At 44.9% G+C, this 22,882-nt stretch overlaps 1 protein-coding gene and 1 long non-coding RNA gene across 8 annotated transcripts in view; one reads left to right on the plus strand and one right to left on the minus strand.

Annotated features, from left to right (window-relative positions):
- Positions 1 to 22,882, plus strand: part of PROM1 (prominin 1) — a 166,225-nt gene that overhangs the window by 74,667 nt on the left and 68,676 nt on the right. For 5 of the 6 annotated variants that reach the window (XM_045056567.1, XM_023253286.2, XM_019829725.3 and 2 more), the window contains 5 exons: positions 3,899 to 3,925; positions 6,450 to 6,655; positions 15,509 to 15,629; positions 17,686 to 17,749; positions 19,412 to 19,501. In XM_045056567.1, coding sequence (XP_044912502.1) covers positions 3,899 to 3,925; positions 6,450 to 6,655; positions 15,509 to 15,629; positions 17,686 to 17,749; positions 19,412 to 19,501 — 508 coding nt within the window. The remainder of the gene's footprint in view (positions 1 to 3,898; positions 3,926 to 6,449; positions 6,656 to 15,508; positions 15,630 to 17,685; positions 17,750 to 19,411; positions 19,502 to 22,882) is intronic. The other variant, XM_019829733.3, reaches the window with a different exon arrangement.
- Positions 6,391 to 21,865, minus strand: LOC109499258. 2 transcript variants are annotated; one of them, XR_002156509.3, is made up of 3 exons: positions 21,226 to 21,865; positions 18,832 to 19,020; positions 6,391 to 6,921 (listed from the first exon to the last, which is right to left on the minus strand). It is a non-coding gene; the product is annotated as an uncharacterized LOC109499258 (long non-coding RNA). The 2 variants fall into 2 exon arrangements; XR_006597207.1 differs by lacking the exon at positions 6,391 to 6,921 and adding an exon at positions 17,941 to 18,231.

Below are 22,882 nucleotides of genomic sequence, written 5' to 3' on the forward strand. Positions count from 1 at the left end.
AGCTCGCGTTGAGTATTCTGAGCTGTGTGAAAAGACTGTCACAGCCTCAGTGCGTGCCTTTTATTTATTAAACCATAAAATGTTACAGTGGGTAATTAACCCTGGGAAGGGAAGTGAGGGAAAGGGAGGACCCGGCAGACGAAGCCGCGGAAATCTGAGGAACGGCTCTAATAACCGCCGGTTTCTAGCGTCTCTACAGCACGCACAGTGAGGCAGGTACTGTCGGTCATGATTTACGAGTATTAACCCGTTTAGACTTTACAGGAGTGGTCTGTCTTCACTCGAGGTGTTAAGGTAGAGATGACACGAGCAACTCATCTGTCCACTCAGCGTGTGCCAAGCGCCGTGCTCCACATACAACCTGAGCCGCGCCAAGCCCCTGGGTGTCATTCTCTCGGGGATCAGAGTGCGGGCGGACCCCTTCCCGGGTTCTCTGAGCGCCGGCTGACAGAAACCCAGGGAAAACAGCATGACCTCCCCCCCCTCCAAGCTCACGTGGAGTTTCTGCAGAGAGAGCCCCTCAGCCTAGCTTGTCGGGTGGTGACCCCCCCAAGGAAATAAAAGGACACAATTCCTGTCTTCAAAGGATGCGTAGTGTGGAGTGTAGGTAGATGGCTTCCCATCGCTTCCCACCAGCAACCCCTAAGTGCCACCTGCACCTCTAGAAACCTTTCCAGGGGACAATTGTCCCAGCAATTCCCGTCACCTCCGTCTTTTGATTCTGCACATCCCGGTCCGTCGGAATGGACGGCTTCTTTGCAATGACCTCCTGGATTTGTTTCCTTGTGGCCACAGTCCATCCCCACTCCTGCCTCTTGGTTGGCTGCCTCTTGGTTGGCTGGTTTGTATCTTCATCCTTCATTTCATTCCTCGGTTATTACCTTTCCCTTTCTTTTAATTTTTTTTTTTTACATTTATTTATTTTTTTGAGAGACATAGAGAGACAGAGCACAAGTTGGGGAGGGGCAGAGAGAGGAGGAGACACAGAACCCGAAGCAGGCTCCAGGCTCTGAGCTGTCAGCACAGAGCCTGACGTGGGACTCGAACTCATGAACCGTGGGATCATGACCTGAGCTGAAGTCAGACACTTAACCGACTGAGCCACCCACCCATGCACCCCTATATTTTTTTTTAACTTTTTAGTGTTTATTTATTTTTGAGACAGAGAGAGACGGAGACAGAGTGTGAGCAGAGGAGGGGCAGAAAGAGGCAGAGAGAGAGGGAGACACAGAATCCGAAGCAGGCTCCAGGCTCTGAGCTGTCAGCACAGAGCCCGACGCAGAGCTCGAACTCATGAGTTGTGAGATCATGGCCTGAGCCAAAGTGGGATGCTTACCTGACTGAGCCACCCAGGCGCCTCTACCTTTCCCTTTCTTGAAGCTTCCTCTGGGGGCAGGTGCTGGGCCTGGGCCTCATCCCTGCTGCTTTTCTTGACCTCACCAGTGCTGACAGTCACTGGATATCGATTTGGCACTTAGGAAACGTCAGGTCATTATTCCAGATGGGTTTGTGGTGTTTGGAGCCCACCCTGCATGTCCGCGAAAGGTAAGTGAATGAGTTCCCTGTTTCCTGCCCTCCAGGAGAGCGAGGCATGCTGCCTGGAAGAGCACACTCCCCTTTCCCGGCAAGAGAAGCACCTTCCAGAGATCTCGGAAGCATTTAGAGAGCAAGCAGTGCACGGCAGTCTGTGCCCAGGATCATGTCTGGGGCTTGCTGGAGCTGAGGGATGGGAATAATGCTACCGTGCGTTGATCGTTACATCTTCTTGTTAAACATCATCTTCGTGATGGTGATGACGATTGATTGAGCATGACCCTGGGACACCCGGGTCCGAGCACTTCACATGTATTAACTCACCTCGCATACATTAAAGCGTTTAGAACAGAATAAGGCACTGAGCATGTTGCTTCTCACCGTTTTCTCTTGTTGTCTCTGAAAAACTGCATAAAATAGAGTCTCTGCTGATCCAGATTCCATCAGTAAGGTAACCAAGGCTCAGAGTAGCATTGGCAACAAGGCCTAGGCCCGTCCCCCAGGGATTCTGATGTAATGGGTCAGGGCTGGCTGGTTATTGATATTTTTCAAAAGGTCCCCGGGAGACGATGATGGGTAATTAAGCGGAGTGGGGGGTCGCTGACGCAAAGCGGCATAGCCGGATTCAAACTGCTGCACCGCACGGTAATAACCTCATACTGTGTGACAGCCGGCACGAACAGGAAAAAGATGAAGATTCACCCAGCTCCAGCGGTGGGGGGGCGGTTGTTGGCACCCCATCAAATCAGACCAGACTGACTCCTGGGTGGGAATATTAAGCACCAAAGAACCAGCTGATTGTTGTAGCTTACAGGTGCTTCTGCTCTGGCCCCAGCCCAGCACCGTCTGCCCTTGGAGCTGAGAGCAGGTGTCCCAAACCCACCCGATCAGGCCATGACACCAGGGTTGGTTTAAAGACAAGTTCCTGGTTTTACCCAAATCTCCTGATACCCGCTCTAGGGGAGGAGCCTGAAGTCAGTGTTTTTCACACATTTATGGTGGTAAGTTGGGGAGACTGTGGGGCCCAGGCCCAGGAAGGGAGTCCGGGGTCACTCAAGATGCCCCATGTGACCCTGGGGGCATGTGTACCTGAACTGCCCACCCCAACACTTTGGATGCCTCATTTAACAGGTACTAATATCACAAACATTGTTCTCCCACCTCTGTGAAAATCTGCCATCTAAAGCGATAGTTGCCAAACTTTTGGATTTCCCAGAGCACACGGTTGCAAGAAAGTAACCCAGGGAACGACACAGAGCCTAACGTTTATTTTGCCAGCCAAGGACATTTAACACCCATCGTAACAACAACACCGTATTAACTTTGTCCCCTCTCACGCACATACCACCCCCCTCTCCCCACCAAAAGGATAAACTGAACAAATTTCACCTCGCGGGAAACTCGCTGCACCCTACTTTTTCTGTCTTCCTTGCAGGGTGGTCCATCCCCATCACTGGACCACCGTTGAGGGAACTCCCTCGGTTCACCAGTTTACCTGCTTCCGACTGGGCACCTGTTGCATGCCGGGTCCCCGGGTGGGTGCTTGCCAGAGAACGGTGGGCGCGACCTCATGGTTCCTGCTCTCCAGGAGCAAACAACGGCGCTCAGGCAGGGCTCCTGTGGGAGCAGATGCTGACAACGGGCAAGTGTGGGCTCCAAGGCAGCATGAAGGAGGGATGAAAGCACACCCAGACCTGGTTATCAAGACAGATTTCCAGGAGGAAGCAACATCCAGGCAGACTTGAGTCCCATGAGCAGAGGAGTGAAGGGAATAACGTTCTGGGCAAGGAGGCATTGGCAGGGAGCTCGAGGCAGGAAGGGGGAGCATGAGGCTTCTTCTTAGGACTAGAATGGCCAAGAAGAACAAGGCATGGGGCCAGGATTAAATAACAGGACCACATTAAGAGGTTGGAATTAACATGATGGGAATCCAGGAAATGCAGGTAAGCAAGAGATGACCCCATCTGATTCTCAGTTTAGAAAGGACACTTTGGAAACTGTTGCCTTCGGCTGGGGTTCAGCGGCTGATCCTCTACTGTGTAAAGACCACACAGTTCGTGTGTCAAGCCTGTGTCACTTTCCCTCTAATTTCCCCCGTTCTGTCCACACCTGATTAGCATCCTGATAAGAACCTTTCAGGAAATCCAAATATACGTTCCAAATGTAAATTCCAGTTGTTTCTCTAATAAACACTCAAGTTTTATGTTCCTGGCTTATGTGGATCAACCTCTCACTTGATTTGCACTGTATGGAATGTTAATGTTCTCAGTTGTGGTTAATCGCTCATGTAACTTTTTCTGTTTTCTTGATGCATGCTGCCTCTGCCTTACTCTCCTCAACTCCTCCACTGCCTTGACTTCCACAGCCAGAAAATGTAGTCTTGACCCTGAAGGTAAAGTCCTTGTTTGCTGTTTCTCGTGACTCTGTCTAAAGCCAAGGGGAATGAGATGCTTCTGCCAGAACTTCCTGTCCTTCCACTGTCGTCTCCGTTGTGATGGTGTTTTAAATGGCTCCTTTCATTTTTGTTTATGGAATCATCATCAGTCTTCTCTTCCAGTTTTAATAGTTCACCAAAGAATAGCGACCCACCTCAGCAACTTTCCATCTTGATCTTCTCCTCGTAATCCACAAAGCGTTCTGGAGATCCTGGTGTATCAGAAACTCAGTTAGGTCTTTGCCAGACCTTGGCCAGACTTCACCCAGAAGTGAACTCTTGAGATGACGTATACCTTGATCCTGATACTGTTTGACATAATATTGAGTCAGTAACGTTGGAAAGGTTGTGTATAAAGTGTGAAAATTCTACTTGGAGGTAAACATAGTGCATTTAGAACATTTTGAAAACACCTTCTCTCCTGCATTTGAGTTCAGTGTCTTCTGGACTCAGAAAGGATTTTCAATCCCTTTTAAATAGTAAATAATTGGGACACCTGGGTGGCTCAGTCAGTTAAGCATCCAACTTCGGCTCAGGTCATGAGCTCACCGCTCGTGGGTCCGAGCCCCGCGTCGGGCTCTGTGCTGACAGCTCGGAGCCTGGAGCCCACTTCAGATTCTGTGTCTCCCCATCTCTCTCTGCCCCTCCCCCGCTGACGCTCTGTCTCTCTCTCTCTCAAAAATAAATAAATGTTAAAAAAATATTTTCAAAATAGTAAATAATTTAGATCATTTTCTGGGAAATGATAGGGAAATAGAGAAAGAAGAGTTTGGAGTATCTCAATTGGCCGATGATGTGGGTCCTCAAGGGCAGGTTACAAGCACCAGTAGGTAATGACTCTCTGTGGCCATGGGGTAGGGCTTGGTTTAAGCGGGAGCATGTATTTGATGAATGAATGAAAAATTCAACCACTTTTTTTTTTTTAGCATTTTATCCTTAATCTCAAAGTACATAATATTCAGGTGTCATGTGCACCTCGGTCCTTGTCCACAGACTTAATTACTATTGACTGAATATTTGCTGTGTGCTGGGCACTTGGCTGGCTGTTTTCACATTCAATCGTTTAATTATCTGACCCTCACAATATGCTTATGACCTTAATGCTAATTCCGGTTTAGGGAACCAGAAGCCCTCCCCCGCCCCTACCCCGTGTAATTTAAAGCAGGTCTTCTGACTCTCAGTTCAGTGTTAAGACCTCACATTTGTTTCGAGGAACAACACTTGTGTCTTCTTTTACTTCACTCAGCTTGGCTTCAGAATCTGTTGTTAGCGAGCCGGTCCATTAGTTGTAAACAGCCAGCCTATAATTGTCATTCTTTAAAAAATGTCTTGCTTTATGGAAACATGAGTTGCAGTAAGCTCTAGTTTTGTCATCCAGGGGCATTACTTTTTTTTTTTTATCCCAGAATAAAGCCAGCAGTGATTATAAAAATATATTTAGGTCACATGATTGTATCCAGAAGCCGTGCTAGTTCCTAGGAACGTAGGGAACTGTCTGAGACACGGGCCGACAAGCCCAGCCTCACCCACACGGCATGAAAAGACCATTTATTAAGTGTCTGCTCTGGGCCACATACTTCCCCTGACACATTATCACTGATCAGACACTATCTGTAATATTCGCAATGACCTTACAAGATGCGTATTATTACTCCCAGCATACGGATAGGGAAACAAAGTGAGTGGCCAGTGATTAACATATCTGACTCAGAAAGTCTGAGCTTTTTTCCTAAATTTAGATATATTCCAGATTCTTTTGTAACTGTGGGTTTGTCATTAATTGGTCTGATCTGAACTCCTTTGAATTCTTAATAACTTCTACTGGTCCTGTCTTTCTGGTGAAAAGCATCCTGTCATGTAGATTATTCATAATGCAAGTATTTCTGCCAAAATTTGTTACACCATTTAAACACAAACAAAATATATTTGGGGTTTAAAGTAAGTCATTTGCAACTTGACCCTGCATTTGGACATTTTACTGTGAGTTGAAAGAAGATAGTAATGACTTGTTTACACATTCTGATAACTCCAATCTCTGTTACTCCTTTTTTTTAATAAAAATATTTAATGTTTATTTCTGAGAGAAGAGAGAGAGACAGAACATGAGCAGGGGAGGGGGAGAGAGAGAGAGAGAGGGAGACACAGAATCTGAAGCAGGTTCCAGGCTCTGAGTTGTCTGCACAGAGCCTGACATGGGGCTCGAACTCACAAATGGTGAGATCATGACCTGAGCCGAAGTTAGACGCTTAACTGCTTAACCGACTGAGCCACCCAGGCACCACTCTGTTACTTCTGTTTCAAGAAGGAGCATCAAAATGGAAGCACACACACACACACACACACACACACACACACACACACACATTAAGATTCAACTCACGGTGGCAAGTAGGTTAAAAAAAAACGAAACAGGTACACTGTGGAATGTTCTACTCGTTATTTTATGTTAGAGGACATGCTGTTTCTTTTGTTTGACTTGCAGATTATCTACTATGAAATCGGGGTCATCATCTGTGCTGTCCTGGGACTGCTCTTTGTCATTCTGATGCCCCTGGTAGGGTGCTGCTTCGGTCTGTGTCGTTGCTGTAACAAGTGCGGTGGAGAGATGCACCAGCGTCAGAAGAAGAATGGGCCCTTCCTGAGGAAGTGCTTTGCGGTCTCCCTCTTGGTGATTTCTATATTTATAAGGCGAGTAGAATCTTGGGGGACAGCTGATTGTGTTTTGACCTGTTCAGCCCATGCCTTTAATACAAAACAACAACCACCACAACACAGCCATAAGACAGAAGACAAAAATGCTTGTCTGGGGTGGTTCAAAACAATGTTACCATAACCAGAAGTTAGGGTTGTCATCAGGGTGCCAAGCCAACCCTTCGGTGCTTGTTCGTGTCGAAGACGAGCTGATAAATCTTGGCCTGCAGAAAGCCTTTACCCCGCAGAACAATAGCTCCTTCCTTTTTAAAAAAAAAAAAAATTAGTGTTTATTAATTTTTGAGACAGAGAGAACACGAGCGGGGGAGGGGCAGACAGAGAGGGAGACACAGAATCTGAAGCAGGCTCCAGGCTCTGAGCTGTCAGCACGGACTCCACCGTGGTGCTCGAACTCATGAACCGTGAGATCATGAGCTGAGCCGAAGTCGGACGCCCAGCCAACTGAGTCACCCAGGCGCCCCAGCAGCTCCTTCCTTAAATAGCTGTTTGGAGACAGGCGGCCTGCAGAAGGCAGAGAATTTGCTTGTTGATTTGTGCCTCCAAAGGGATCCTGAAGGATGGGTACAGTCCCTGAATCGGGGAATGTGAGAACACTGTAGAACAGAATTAACTTTCTAATAATAAACCCACTTTTCCTGAATTTGCAGTTAAGCTGCTACCCTCTGCGGAGGCCTGGAACACACTTCATAATTTAGGATGTGTTTCTTCTACGGTCCCTTCTGCTCCGTCAGCTTTCCAACTGCCTGACAGATCAGGAGTACACTGCTGTTAAGACAGTAGCATTTTGCCGAGTCCAAATCAGAATCCTCGGCTGAGGAATGTGCTTCACGTTCGGGGTCCCCTGGTTGCGATATTTGGTCATGGTCCCACATTTCCTCATCCATTCAGCCAATGAATGTCATGACATTTAGAGACAGAAGTAAAGTGCTTATGACGTGAATAGCGCTAGGCCCCAAGGAGGCACAGAGACCGTGAGGACTGACAGTCAGCCTCCTCCTCGCTGTTTCCTCCAAGCACCGTGTTTGCTCGGTAGCTGTAAGATTTTTCTGGTTTCACTAAATAACTGATGTTCGGGAATTTAAGCAGAAAACAGAATTAAACAGAACAATTTAAGCTGGCCTACCTGCTGAGGTTTTAGATGGAAATCCAAGAAGAAAAGTTCTTCAATTGTGGCTATTAGTGGGATCCCGGTAAGACCTACGCTTTGGGGTGATCATTCATTGGAAGGCGGTATACCTAGGGATGCCTGGGTGGTTCAGTTGGTTAAGCGTTGGACTTCAGCTCAGGTCATGGTCTCGTGGTTCGTGGGTTCGAGTCCTGCGTCAGGCTCCATGCTGACAGTGCAGGGCCTGCTTGGGATTCTCTCTCGCTCTCTCTTCCTCTCTCCCTGCCCCTCCCCCACTCACGCTTTCTCTTTCAAAATAAATAAATAAACTTTAAAAAAAAAAAAAAAAAGGAAGGCAGTATTGGAAGGGACTGGACTGATCCCGAAGTGCTGATATGAACCAGTCCCCAAGAGAGATGAATTGACAGAAGCAACTGGCAGACCATGTATATATACAACATGGTCCCTACGACAAAAACAAAAAGGAGAGAGACACAAACACTTGGTTATATTTACACAGAGCATCTGTAGTAGGCTTGCCAAGACCCTGACGCAGTGGTTGCCCCTGGGAAGGAACTTTGGTGGTTGTGGAGGGTAGGAAGGAAATCACTTCTCACGGCATATAGATTTTTTTTTTTTGTCTCTTTTGAATTACCTACCATGCCTCAGGTATTACCTACCGACTTCATTGCACCAAAAATTAAACTTGAACAACCAAACAAAATCTTCACAAAAAGCTTAAAAGGCAGTGCATTCCACTGACTCCAGGGCAATCACTTTTTTTTGGGACAAAGACACACTGTTGCTGCAAATAGTTAAATAATAGACCTTAACGGTCTATGTGCAAACAGGACCCAAGTGAATGCATTGCTAATTTCATGCACCCTTGTTTGACCACCAGGGAGTTATTTTTGTTTTCTCTGTCTCTCTGTCTGTCTCTCTACTTCTGTCTGTAAATAATTTGTTTCTGCACATTGAATTCTGAAGAGCAGCTTGAGATCAGGTCAATGGTGATTTCAGATGTCCCTGTCTCTCTGCTTTGTGTTTGAAGTCTTTTCAGGAATGCACGGACCTTACAGCTATGGAAGTGGTTACCTCCTATCAGCTACCAGGAAAGTGTTAGTTGCAGTCCAAAGAGAAGTCAGACCCAGCAGAGATCATTGTGCATTTCTTTTAAGCCTAAAACTTCCATCTTTCATTCATCCAGAGACTTGGACAGCCATGCTTCTCCCTCTGTAGAGGCATACCCTGAACATCCAAAATGAGGCCCACATGACAAAGTGTCATCTAAAAATACTCGCCATTAGGGCTTCTTGTTCACATGATTACTTAATAGTTAATAGCTTTCACTTGATATAAATACATGTGATATAATTTCAGGAAAAGTCTTTGTTGCATGTAGTTAACCTATTTACCCAGATAAATGTTTACATATGTAATAATGGACTTCCCAGGTTTTTTTGAATGAAGCACATATTCTATATTGGGTTTCTATTTTTATTTTTATTTTTTACATTTAAATCCAAGTCAGTTGACATATAGCGTATTCATGGTTACAGGAGTAGAATTTAGTGATTCATCACTTCCATATAATACCCAGTGCTCATCTTAACAAGTGCCCTCCTCAGTGCCCATCACCCATTTAGCTCATCCCCCGCCCACCTGCCCTCCAGCAGCCGTCAGTCTGTTCTCTGTATTTAAGAGTCTCTTATGGTGTGCCTCCCTCTCTGTTTTTGTCTTATTTTTCCTTCCCTGGGTTTCTACTTTTAAATTGGGCTTTTATTTACATTACGTATAATTATGTGTCACATATGTCATACTTCCCCCGGAACTGTTTGAATTATTTATATTATGTTTAAAATACCAAAATATAATTAACAATAAAGCTACAAAGTTGGAAATAAACTTGACTTTCATTTATATGTGAAATGAAGGTGACAGGTTTTTTTTCTTCAGAACTCAGATCCATCAAACAAATTTAGATAAGTGGTTTTTTTCTCCCCAGGGATATTTTAGTTTAAAAAATTCTTTTAAAAAATACATGCTGTGATTCTACAGCCTTGTATACATTCAGTTTAGATATTTTTCCCCACTCAAGTAAAACTTACTAAGTTAAAACCCATAACTTCAAATTTCAATATAATTAAAACAAAATTGATCACCTATTTGAGGCCAAGTGACAAATTTAAAACAAATTTTACATAATACATTGAATTTATATATGAATTATAGACAGCTCTAAAAAGGAGTACCATTTGAGATTACTTAGTTTACTTTAAATTCACACTAGAAGTTTAAACTTCTTGGCTGGAAGTGTAAAGCTTAGAATCGCTATCATGATGTCTTTTGAAACCTCTATTTGTTCGCAAGTATTTTCAACATCATGAGTCAAATACTAGCTGTATATTCTTTACAAAGTAATCAGAACTAGCCAAAGAGGTTAAAGACCAAGGGAAAGTGAAGATTTCTGTTACAATTCGATAGAAAGGAGAGTAAGAGTATGTCCACGAAATCATAGGAGATAAAAATAATAGGGGAAAGAATGTCAATAAAGCTAGGAAGCAGAAAGAGAAGAAAAGGGAGATATTTGCTTCTGGCTTACACGGACCTCAGCAGAGATTGGGTCCTATTGATAAATAATCTTTGGATATGATTTTTTTAATTTTTTAATTTTTTTTTATTTTTTGGATATGATTTTTTTGTAAACCCAGAGCAGTCTGCTTGCCTTTTATCAGGCTCAATTTCATTTCGTGGCATTCCACTACATCACAATTAATACTGATGTTGGTTTTTTTTTTTTTTTTTATTTAAATTTTTTTTTTTTTTTTTTTGAGACAGAGAGAACAGAGCATGAACGGGGGAGGGGCAGAGAGAGAGGGAGACACAGAATCGGAAGCAGACTCCAGGCTCTGAGCCATCAGCCCAGAGCTCAACGCGGGGCTCGAACTCACGGACCGCGAGATCGTGACCTGAGCTGAAGTCGGATGCTCAACCGACTGCGCCACCCAGGCGCCCGCCGACGTTGGTTTTTAAATGCATCTTCAGTCCTCTTATTTTTCACCCATCCTTTTTTTTTTTATTATTTAAAACAAATTAAATCTTTTTTTTTTAATTGAGAAAGGCATAGGTGTTAAGGAGAAAGGTCCCCTAGTACATATGGAATAGATGTGGTCATGTTCTCTCTCTGAGCTTTTCCAGAGGCAGCTGTGGAATGTTAGAATTCATAGACGTTGACATATGTGTATGTAAGTCTTTTTGACCATCAGCAGAATTGAATTTCCATCTCTCACTGTAGACTGTTGAAGCAGACGTGTGTTACTCCAGAAAAAGCCAAGTTTCCTCTCCCTTCTTTCTTTTACACTTTGTCATCGCTGCATTTTTTAGAATTCCAAAAGGTTATGGACAGTAACAAAAGAGGAACAAATAGCCATATTTATTTTTCCAGTATATTTCTAAGTTTCGACTACAGCAAACCAGCTTTTCCAGTTGCCATGGTGAAAATTGAATTCCAGCCTCTTTCAGGAAGATGGCTGTTTTCAAAATTCATTTTTTTAATTAGGATTGTGATGGTCAATTCCTGGCAGGGAGGCCACAAGGTTCTAGAAAAGAAACTGAGCATGCCTGAAAATTATGAGATTTTTCAAGATGTGAATGAGAGAGTTATTTAAAATTAAAATTAAAATTAAAAAACTATCTTTAAAAAACAAGAGATCAGTTAGAGACTGAGAGCGTTTATTTGGCAATTATTGGCTAATTTCATCAAGTCAGTGGAAATTGGTAAAAAAAAATTGCTACAAAATTTTACAGGGTTAACCTCAGTTTTTAAAACTTTTAAGTTCATTTTTAAGTGTATATGCGAGAAGATTGGTCTGTCCATTAAAAAATAAAAATTAAAATTCCTATATTTGGCTAAAAAGTTCAAGAGATCTTGTTGTACCGCATAAAAGCATATGTTCTTAATATTTTTTATGTCAAATGCCAGATTCCCCTTTTTGTGTGAGACAGTTCCCTCAGTGTTCTCCTATTCTAATAGTTGGCTGACACATTCATGTGATTTTTTTTCTGCTTAAAAAATACATTGAGGGGGCACCTGGATGGCTCAGTCAGCACGTGACCGACTCTAGATTTCAGCTCAGGTCATGATCCCAGGATCGTGGGTTCAAACCCCGCATCGGGCTCCGAACTGAGCACGGAGCCTGCTTATGAGTCTCTCTCTGCCCCTCCCCCACGCGCACACACGTGCTCTCTCTCAAAACAGAACACTAGACAAAAAAAAGAAAACAAAACATGTTGCATAATAGGATTTTCTAAATCAAGGGCAACAAGAAACATAACTTCTTTATTCTCTATTTGTGTTTAAATAAGAGTTTTAAATTAGAGATTGCAAATGGAGACTGTCAGTTGGTCTGCTTAGTATTTAGAGTTTTTTTTTCCCTTTACTTAGTAGGTAAAATTTTATCTTTTTAATAAAGTCTTTTTATTTATTTTGAGAGACACAGAGACAGTGCAAGTGGGGGAGGGGCAGAGAGAGGGAGGGAGAGAGCAGCCAAGGCAGGCTCTGAGCTGAGTGCAGAATCCCACTCAGGTCTCAAACTCATGAACTGTGAGATCATGACTTGAACCCAAACCAAGAGTGGGACGCTTAACCGACTGAGCCACCCAGGCATCCTTTAGTTGGTAATATTTTAAAGGGGGAAATTTTACAGAAGAATACAGATTTCTGGATTTTTGGAATGAGTGGAAAGTCTGGCAGTGCAGAGCATTTGCCCCCACCCCCACCTGCCACCTCCCAGCTCCTAGCGGTTCATATCGTAGGTTTTGTCCTTTGTGGTTTCTGTGTAGGCATTTGAATTTGCCATCCTTCATATAAGATTTACAATGTGTTATGGGTCTGAAAATCAGCTCTGAAAGCTGCTGGATTTTATTCCAGAATTCTGTGTAGGACAGTTTGGTTTTTCAAAAAAAGATCAATGCTTTCATTTTAATTGGATTCATAACTGATTGGCAGAAATGTGGGTCTTTTTAAATATGTTGCATTGAAATTCAGTATTGTTTTGCAGAGTTGTATTGCATTTCATTTTACTGATTGATGATCTTTTGAGTAAAGGCATCTATCAAGTAAAGGAACACAGTTTATGACCAAGACTCTCCAAACATAAGGCTAATCTTCTAAATGGATCAAGTGAAATAAAGCCCAGTCTTTAAACCCACTTTCACTGAGCACCCCCCCACCCCCCCACCCCGTGGACTAGAGACCCATCGTTCACCTAAAGTTGACAAAGAAGCAGTTCCCACCTCTTTCTAGGGAAATTAAATACAAGTAGAAATAAAGACAAAATAGAGTATGAAGTGAGCAATGGCCCATGAGAATTTCAGGGAGAGCGCTCTGGGAGTTCGGGGCCAGGAGGTTCTTCTTCCGTCTAGGGGTTTCGGTGAAAGCCAAGTGGACTTGGACCTGTGTGTTTCTCAAGTTCATTCTACCTTCTTACATGACAAAATCGGTCTGGAGCATGATGGGTGACCATGTGGACACGCGGGGGAGAGAGAGAGAGAGAGCAAGGGGCCCCAGCGTGAAATGCTGGGGTGGTCAGGTATACTCAGGTGTTAGCACTGACTCGTCATGGGATGAATGTTTGAAACTGGACCTGGTGCGTTGCTACAACCCAACTCTTTCCTTTATTTTTCTGTTCACACTACTCCAAAGTCCTTGCTTTGGGTCATTTGGCCTCATTTGGCATGGGTGCATCATTTGATAACTATTACTTTTATGCTATATTGCCTGCCTCATGAGTACAAAGGTAGACAGACTTAAGACTGGCAAAGATGGATTGTAAGGTGATCGTTCCAAATGGCACAGATTATTGTTAATATGCTTTTTTTTTTAATTACCATCCGCATGAACCCAAACCTTAGAAAAAATCCTGGAGGGGTGCCTGGGTGACTCAGTCGGTTAAGCGTCCGACTTCGGCTCAGGTCATGATCTCGCGGTCCGTGGGTTCAAGCCCCGCGTCGGGCTCTATGCTGACAGCTCAGAGCCTGGAGCCTGCTTCAGATTCTGTGTCTCGCTCTCTCTCTGACCCTCCCCTGTTCATGCTCTGTCTCCCTCTGTCTCAAAAATAAACATTAAAAAAAAAAAAAAAGTCCTGGAGAGCTTGTGGACATCCATTACCCCTCTCCTTTGCAACAAGTACTTACCCAGTTTAATTTTCAGTTTTGCAGTACTGGCTGAAACTCAGAGAAGGAAAGTGACTTTCCCAAGCTCCCACAGTGTAAGTTAGTGGCAGTAGAAGGACCAGAACCCGAGTCTCATGTTCCTACTCCAGTACACGTTCGATGGCAACTTGTTAACCGTAAGAAATACTTTTCAACACTGTGTATTCTTACAGACTTTTTTTGGCTTCATCTGGCAAACGTAATGTACCTGTGTAATACTGTTCAGGGCAAATACGTTTTATGTGAGACCAGCAATGAACCAATGCTGTTTGGAATGAATCGTGACTATATATAGGGTGAATGATTATCCCCATTTCCCAAGATGGAGAAGTTGCCTGAGAACATGGGACTCTGGGTGCAAAAAAACAGGCACTTGGCCACAGTGTTTGTCTGTTACTTACAAAACTTTGTTCTGGAAACATATCCACATCTTCCACTGGATAGTTACAAACAAAAGATTTGTTGTACATTTCTGTAGGTTTACTGTTCTGTTAGGAGTTTGTGTAATTCCTTGCTGCCATCTAGTGGTGAAATACAGAAGAGCCTTAGTAATTCCCAATTCTCAATGTAACATTTTAACGTTGGAAGGCTCCGACACAAAAACCAGCTGGTCAAATTAACTTAAGTCAGGAGATTGTTAGTAACTAGTTAGCATTAAGAACGCTTAAAGTGATCAAATGCAGACATCTTAGATGAATTGAAAACTCTGTTTTTAATTTTCATGTCCAGTAGCTTTCCATGAGCAATGCCTTTCATAGTGTTTTTTAAACTCTTTTATTTAAGTCTATTTTACATAGACTGGAGCATCCATATCCTAAGTACGTAGGCGTCAACTTCCATGTCGTGAACGTGCGGATGATGTCATTAGTCACCCCTCCCCAAACAGAACCACTGAGTTTTAGCACCATCATTTTCTCGAGGTGGTACATTATATAAAATAGAACGATACAGTATGTATGCTTTGTTTACAGCTTCTCATGTGGCATTTTAATACTAAAGTAACTCATGTTTCTTTTTAACCTGTAAAATAAAACTAATAGAGACAATTAGAGAGATCCCTGCTTTTGGAGGGAGCAGAGATATGCATGGGAGGTGCGTTTATGCGTGCACTGTGCAGGAGGATGTACCGCCATATTCACATGTGTGCAGGAATGGGACTCTGACGCGCTCTGTCTTATAACCTTTGTTCCTTCTGTTTCCTCCACAATTTCTTGGGAACATTGTTCCATTTATAAGAGTTCCTATTCAACAGAACAGCATATCTTAAACGGGTATGTGCCTCCTCCAAGAGCACCGAGTCCTGTTTTGTGGCCCACGTGTTGGATTATGGGATCTTGGCAGGAAGGCTGTGGCAGGGGAAGAGGGCCTGGTGGGGAGGAGGGTCCCGCCGTCGTGGGGCCTCTGCTCAGAAGCCCTGCTCCCCTCCCATCTACAGAGCTGCTCTGTGCCTGGCCAGGTGACCACGGGTCACACACTGAATGCTCTTCTCTTCTCTTCTTCATTTCCCGCAGCATTGGTATCATCTATGGTTTTGTGGCAAACCACCACCTGAGGGCCCAGATCGAAAAGACTCGGAAACTGGCAGACAGCAACTTCAGAGACTTGAGAACTCTCCTGAACGGAGCTCCAGCGGTAAAAACCACACTTGTGTATCCGTGATGCTTTGTGTTTGGGCCTCTCAGAGTCCCTGTATGTACCTGGGACCCCCTTTGGATGTCTAGAGACTCAGTAAATCAGCATAGACAGGTGCTATCCTCATCTTATAGATGGGGAAATAAAGGCCCAGCAAGTGATTTTCAAAAGAGTATAAAAGCGTAATTGCAGAACTGGTGTCATTATTTTGTTATTTTATTGATTTTACTTTATTTTAAGGTACAACAGGGGCTCCTGGGTGGCTCAGCCGGTTAAGCATCTGATTCTTGGTTTTGGCTCAGATCGTGATCTCATGGTTTTGTGGGTTCGAGCCCCATGTTGGGCTCTGTGCAGACAGTGCAGAGGCTGCTTGGGATTCTCTCTCTCCCTCTCTCTCTGCCCCTCTCCCACTCACACTGTCTCAGTCTCCCAAAATAAATAAATAAAGTTTAAAAAAAATTTAATTATTTTAAGGTATAACATAAGATTATAATACTTATTATAAAACTGCTTAACTATCTTAAGGGTCTCGTGATTTTTTTTATTTTTTATTTTTTTATTTTTTTTTAAACGTTTATTTTTGAGACAGAGAGAGACAGAGCATGAACGGGGGAGGATCAGAGAGAGGGAGACACAGAATCTGAAACAGGCTCCAGGCTCTGAGCCGTCAGCACAGAGCCCGACGCGGGGCTCAAACTCACGGACCGTGAGATCATGACCTGAGCCAAAGTCGGCCACTTAACTGACTGAGCCACCCAGGCGCCCCAGCGATTTTTTTAAAAAGAAAAATCTGGGTGCTATTGTCCTTTCCCTTTGGGAATACCTGCCATTTGTGTGCAGTTACTCTTGTCATGAAAATTTTCTGCTTTATAAAGACCCATTTGCTAGTATCTGTACAGTTGTGTAGAATTCCTCGGGAAGGGGACACTGAGACATATGCATGCACACACACACACGCATGCACATGCACACACATGCACACACACACGCATGCACACACACACGCATGCACACACACATACACGCACACTCAGAAGTTGTTTTGGGGAGAAGGGGAACAGGATGGCTGGAGGGCACATTTTTTTTCTGTATCCCAGAAGCATGTTAATGTCTTGCCTGTACAAAATATTGTTTTTAAAGATATCTGAGCAGAAAGCAGCTTAAATAATTGATGCTGAGCTGATGGGTACCAGAATGTGCAGAAGGATGCCTTCCTGTTGAATTCACTAATCAGAGCCCACTAGGATCTTTTTCACACAGAAATGCACTCTTCTAAGTTTATTCTACCAAAACAATACTAACATATTAAATATCGTATCAGTTTTTAAAAATGTGGTTGGAACTAGGGGCGCCTGCGTGGCTCAGTCAGTTAAGCGGCCGACTTCGGCTCAGGTCATGATCTCACGCTTCGTGAGTTCGAGCCCCACGTCGGGCTCTGCTGACAGCTCAGAGCCTGGAGCCTGCTTCGCATTCTGTGTCTCCCTCTCTCTCTGCCCCTCCCCCGCCCTGCATTCTGTCTCTCTCAAAAATAAATAAACATAAAAAAAAAAAGAGAGAGGTGGATCTGTTTCCAACCCCTTGAATCTGGTCTGTGCCTGTGACTTGCCGTGGCAAGAAGAACGCAGTGCACGTGACCCTGGCCTCAAGCTCCCAGAGACCTTGCAGTGTTCGTTCTCATTCCCTTGCTGCCAAGACCATCATGTGAAAACACCCAGACTGGCCACTTGGAAGATGAGAGGCCATGTCAGGAGAGGGGCCCATCTGTCCCCAGGGGAGCTGGCCCCGCCCAGACTCTCAGAATCAGGAGAAAGTATAAATCATGCTTCCTGAGCCAAGAAGTTTTGGAGTGTTATTAGGAAGTCTGGGTATCAGAACATATAAGCATCTTTAAGAACCTGCTTTATTTTTTTTTAATGTTTGGATTCAGGATAGTTTTTGTATGTTAAATCTCTTTTTACTGTGGCTTTGAACTTTAGAAGAGGTCTCATGCAATTTTACTTTATTTTATTTTATTTTATTTTATTTTATTTTATTTTATTTTATTTTATTTTTTTAGGAAATCAGCTATATCCTGAGCCAGTACACCACCACTAAGGAAAAGGCATTCTCAGATCTGGATAGTGAGTAAGACTTAAAATTGCCTCAAATTCATTTGTTTGTTTGTTTGTTTGTTTTGGCTAGAAGATGCGAGGACCATCTCCCATAAAACATGGGCTAAGGGATAAAGTGTGCGATGTCTACAATCTCTTCATGAAAGTTGGAGCAAAAGAGAACAATTCCTGACAGTGACAATTTGCAGTTTGTTACCTGATGAGTAAAGCCCAGCTTTTATTGTAAAAATGCTTTTGCTTTCTTTAGTCAGAAGTGTTTGTTCTTCATTCCCCTTGTGACAGAGGAGATGCGTCTCTGTCAGGTCCCCTGTTATAGACAGCAGTGGGCTCCCCAGAGAAACCAGTGGGCTTCAGAAATCGAGGGGCGGGCAGTGCTGGTCCCTGCAGGTCCAGGAAGAGTTCACACACAGCCTGGCTCAGTGGTTCTCAACCAGGAGCTGGTTTGCCCTCCAGGCGACATGTGGCAACATCTGGAGACATTCTGGTTGTCCCTACAGTGAGGGTGGGGACAGAGCTACTGGCACCTGTTGGTAGCGGCCGGGGATGCATCCGGACACCCTACGACACACAGGACAGCCCCCACAACCAATTATCCAGCTCAAGACATTGATAGTGCCAATGTTGGGAACCCCCGGCCTTGCTGGAAAGATTAGAGATAACGGTTGCAGCTCAACTTCATCAACATTGTGTTTCCAGGACAGGCCCCCCCTCCCCCCCGCCCGCGCTAACCACTAACCGAATGCTGAGCATCCCTGTGAATACTTTTTTTTTTACTTTTTTTTTTAACGTTTATTTTATTTTTGAGACAGAGAGAGACAGAGCATGAACGGGGGAGGGGCAGAGAGAGAGGGAGACACAGAATCGGAAGCAGGCTCCAGGCTCTGAGCCATCAGCCCAGAGCCCGACGCGGGGCTCGAACTCACGGACCGTGAGATCGTGACCTGAGCTGAAGTCGGACGCTTAACCAACTGAGCCACCCAGGCGCCCCCCTGTGAATACTTTTATAAACCAAAAATGGCATAAAGCAAAGAAACAATTACTGTTAATGTATACGGGAAATGTTTTGAGCGTTCCCAGACCCCCAAAATCACCTCTCTTAGGCTTTTCTGATACCGTGGGACACATCTTGGTAACGGATGCATACGACTGATGGAGATACAGCCCAGATGCTCACAGACAGGGCTCGGAGCTCTGGTGCTTGCGCCTGAGATGCTGGGTGTGGTTCCCGCGGAAGGCGCTGGGGGGCGCCACTCTTGCTGTCTCTGATTGGGCTCATCTCGCTGCAAAACCAGCAATGAGCGATGCTTTCATCCAAGCAAAAATCCTTTACCTTAGTGAAAACTGGTACTAACGTAGGTCTTTCGTAAAGGCTAAACATGCATAATCTGAACTTCCGGAGAGCCGGGGACACCTGCGCGTTTAAATGCCGAGTCCGCAGGGATGGGAACTGCGGATGTGGGAACTTTGAATAGCGTGAAGAAAATCTCGGCAAGAATCAGCACCTGGGGGGGTGGAGGACGAAAAAAAGGGGCCTTCGGGGCACGCGAGACCACAGATGGATGACTTTCTAGGAAAGGAAGTCCCACAGGGGGAGGAGAATGCAGGTCAGGGGTGGGGGGCAGAAATTCGTGGATCCTACCCTCATAGCCCCTTCTGCTTCTTGGGATTTAGATGTTAAATCATTGCTAGGAGGCGGAATTCACGAACAGCTGAGACCTAAAGTGATCCCCGCGCTTGATGACATCAAAGCCATGGCAGAAGGTAAGCACCAGTGACGGAAATGGGCGAGAGAATATTCCCCCTGGAGGTCTCCGGCTTCCCAGGATCCCGCTCCCCCTTTCTCGTTTTTCCTGGATGCGGACATGCCCACAGGCCAAGTCCAGACACACGCCGTGGCAATGGTGTGGCTTGTTGGTTTGTTTGCTTAAAAAGCTCGTGCCTGAGAAGTTGTACTCATTATCTCAAAGTCCTTTGAAATAACAACAGCAGAATCCGATAGGAGCCTGACACCTCTTTTCATAAATACAGTTCTAGAAAGGCAGCCCCGCTCCTCTGGTGAGGTGGCATCTAACTAAGGTGGCTTTCACACTGTGGCTGACAGCAGAGTTGAACATTGGCAGGACCCCGTGGACCACAAAGCCTAACTACTTATTCTCTGCCCCTTTACAGAAAAAGCTTGTGGGCTCTTGCTATAGAAGATGAGCAGCCTAGAGAATTTTAGGTCTGGGGTGGGGATGGGATCTATTGGTTACTCTTTCCTTTTCCCTGGAAAAAACCACCTTTGGGAAATAAGAATTTGCACACGTTTTAAGACACCACAGACAGTGATATAAGCGAGCAGATGTGCTGATTTGAAGAAACTACATATTCAACTGCAGTGAGTCAAAGCTCTCCTAGATGCTTCCAAATGTTGAGGAGATGTCTGTGCTTAGTATTTCATAGAGAGGACAATGTCACCTGCTTGCCACATTCGTCATTCAGCTACCGTGAATGTGGCTGTCATGAGCCAGTATTCCTGAGAAGACTGGCCACAAAGGAAGGAACAGGGTAGAAGTGAGAAAATTATGCCCTCTCGTTTTGGCGTTCCTCCCTGACACCCCCCACTTAAGAGTTCAAAGACTCAGGTGATGTATGGAAACAGGGTGATGTGCAGAACAGTCCAGGAGTTGCTAAGATTACTTTCAACCAACTGATCAGTCTTTCCTTGCTCTCTCCTTGGCCCTGCAAAAGGTCTACCTGCAACTGAAGGTGTGACCTCTGCTGTTGATGCCTTAGATGCTCCCCCCCCCCCACCGCCCAACACCTGTTCTCCGCATCACCAACCATGTCCTACCAATGCAAGGAAACTGAGGCCCAGAGAAGGGATGTGACTGCAAGCATCCATGCCTCCTGCCTTCCTTTCTTAGAGTTTTACATGTAGCCCCTTCCTTCCTCCCTCCCTCCTTCCCTCCCTTCCTGCCTTCCTTCCAAACCTGGCCCCTGCCTATCATTCCAATCATTTTTTGTCTCGACCCTCCAGCCCCCAAACCTTCCATTCCAAGCCATGAACCTCAGTGTTATTCTTCTGTGGGTCTCCAAAGGCATCATTCCCACCCAGACCCTTTTACTGCGTGTGCTTTCTCTGTGTGAAGTGCCACAGGACCTTCCCAACATCTTACTACATACCAAACCACAGCTAAGTGTTCTGTTCTCTGCACGCTTCACCTCATGTCTCCTTTTCCCGTCCCAGAGCATGACAGCCTCCTAATTTCTGCTCCTTACCTTGTGACCCTAAACGTACAGCTCATTTGTGGTATTTACAGCACCGCCCCCTACCCGCCCACCCCCCACCTTTGATAGGCAACGAGCTCCTTAAGGGCAAGACGTGTTGATATCGCTCATGTCTCTATTCCCCTAACTTGTGTCTGGGGACAGCCCAGCAGAGTGTCTGGCCTGGAGTAGGTTCTCATTTCTGGAACGTATAAAGAAAGGCCTGAAGCCCTTACCTTCATTTTCCAAGTTTGGAATCCTGTAACTTCACTGGTTATAGAGTAGAAAATGGATTATATTCTTTCGTAGTCCTGCCTCAGTTGCGAGGCAACTCCTCTTGACTTCATGAGCTTCCTGATCTGTTACTTTTAATGTCTGTAATCATTTGATTTTTCTTAGTTGCTTTATGCAACTATGTGCCTTATGGATATATCTATTTTTTCAAATCAGGGTACAGTTGTTTTCATTTGCTTTGGGAACTTTGCTGACAGTTCTTACACTTAGAGATCTTTGGGAGGTGCCATTGATGTGCTATCAATGCCAAAGATCGTTGAAGTGGCTTAAACAACAGGAAGCCTATCACACAGGACAAGATATTGCAGGTATGGCAATTCCAAAGTTGGTGGATTCGGAGGTTCAGCACTGTCAAGGAGCCTTCATGCTCTTGCCCCGTCCTGTGGTTAGTAGGAGATACTACATCACCACCAGGATCAGACTACGGAAGGAGGTAAGGGTCTGTTGGCTCCTCATTTCCTCACTGGGAGAACCATCACTCCTGGAAAATGCCAACCTTCCACTGCCCACATCTCTGGCATTGCTCTTGCTGATGATCCGCCACACCCCCTCATTATAGCCTTGTATGTCTTCACCAATGGATTGAAGATGATGTGGGCTGGCTCTGTGACGTTGACAATCAGATGTCTCCAGTCATGTCTCTTGTCTTATTTTAATATCTCTTGAGTAACTATGTGCCATTTCCCTGACACATATAGAACATCTGTCTCTATCTGGCTTCGAAGTAAGTGGATTATTTGCTCATGTAACTGATATCTGGCTTCAGGTAAGGCTTGATCTAGTGGTGAGATTCTCTCCACCCAGCTGTTCTCTATAATGCCTATATCATTCTAATGCAAACTCCCCCTGTAGTTGCAAGAGGGCTGACACCAGCCTCATCACTACTCCTCCTCAACCAGATTTCCCTCCATTTGGGCCATCTGGGTTTCTACGGCCATCTGTGGACCAGTGCTACACAGGGGAAGTGGTTTGGCTAGAGGTAGTCAGGCCCCACTCCTTAAGCCAGAGGTGGTACTCATGTTATTGAAACACAAGTCCACTGCAGCGCAGGAGACAGGTGACATGGTTTCCAAGATGCCAACCACCAAAGTCCACAGCAAGTTTTTGTAGAAATGATTGGCTATAAAGTAGTATTTAGAAAGCTTTTGAGTGTTAAGGGCCTGCCACATAGCAGGTACTTTTCCTAAACCCTCTTAGTGCTCCCAAGAGCTCTGTGCAATGGGTATAGTCACCTCCATTGTACCAATTCAAGACAGTAAGGCTCAGAGATGATGTAACTTGTCCAAGACCAGGTACCTGGGAAATGGTGGACTGGGATTCAGATGCGGGTCTGCCTATAAAGCCTGTGTTGCCTGGTCTGCACTAGATGGTATTTGGGTACATTTGAGAGTGTTAAGATGTAGGGTGTTTCTGTGCCGTCCGTGGGAAGACAGCACAGAGTAACTTTGGGAGAGGAGTTAGGAATCTGGAGTTCGAGTGTGCTGTGGCCACGGGATGATGCCAGGCATTTGGAAAATTGGTCTTCCAAGATCTCCTCCAGCTCCAAAATTATGTGATGGTAAATTCTGTGCAAAAATATACGAATGATGTAATGTGCTT

Source organism: Felis catus, chromosome B1, assembly GCF_018350175.1.
Source record: "Felis catus isolate Fca126 chromosome B1, F.catus_Fca126_mat1.0, whole genome shotgun sequence".
NCBI lineage: Eukaryota > Metazoa > Chordata > Mammalia > Carnivora > Felidae > Felis > Felis catus.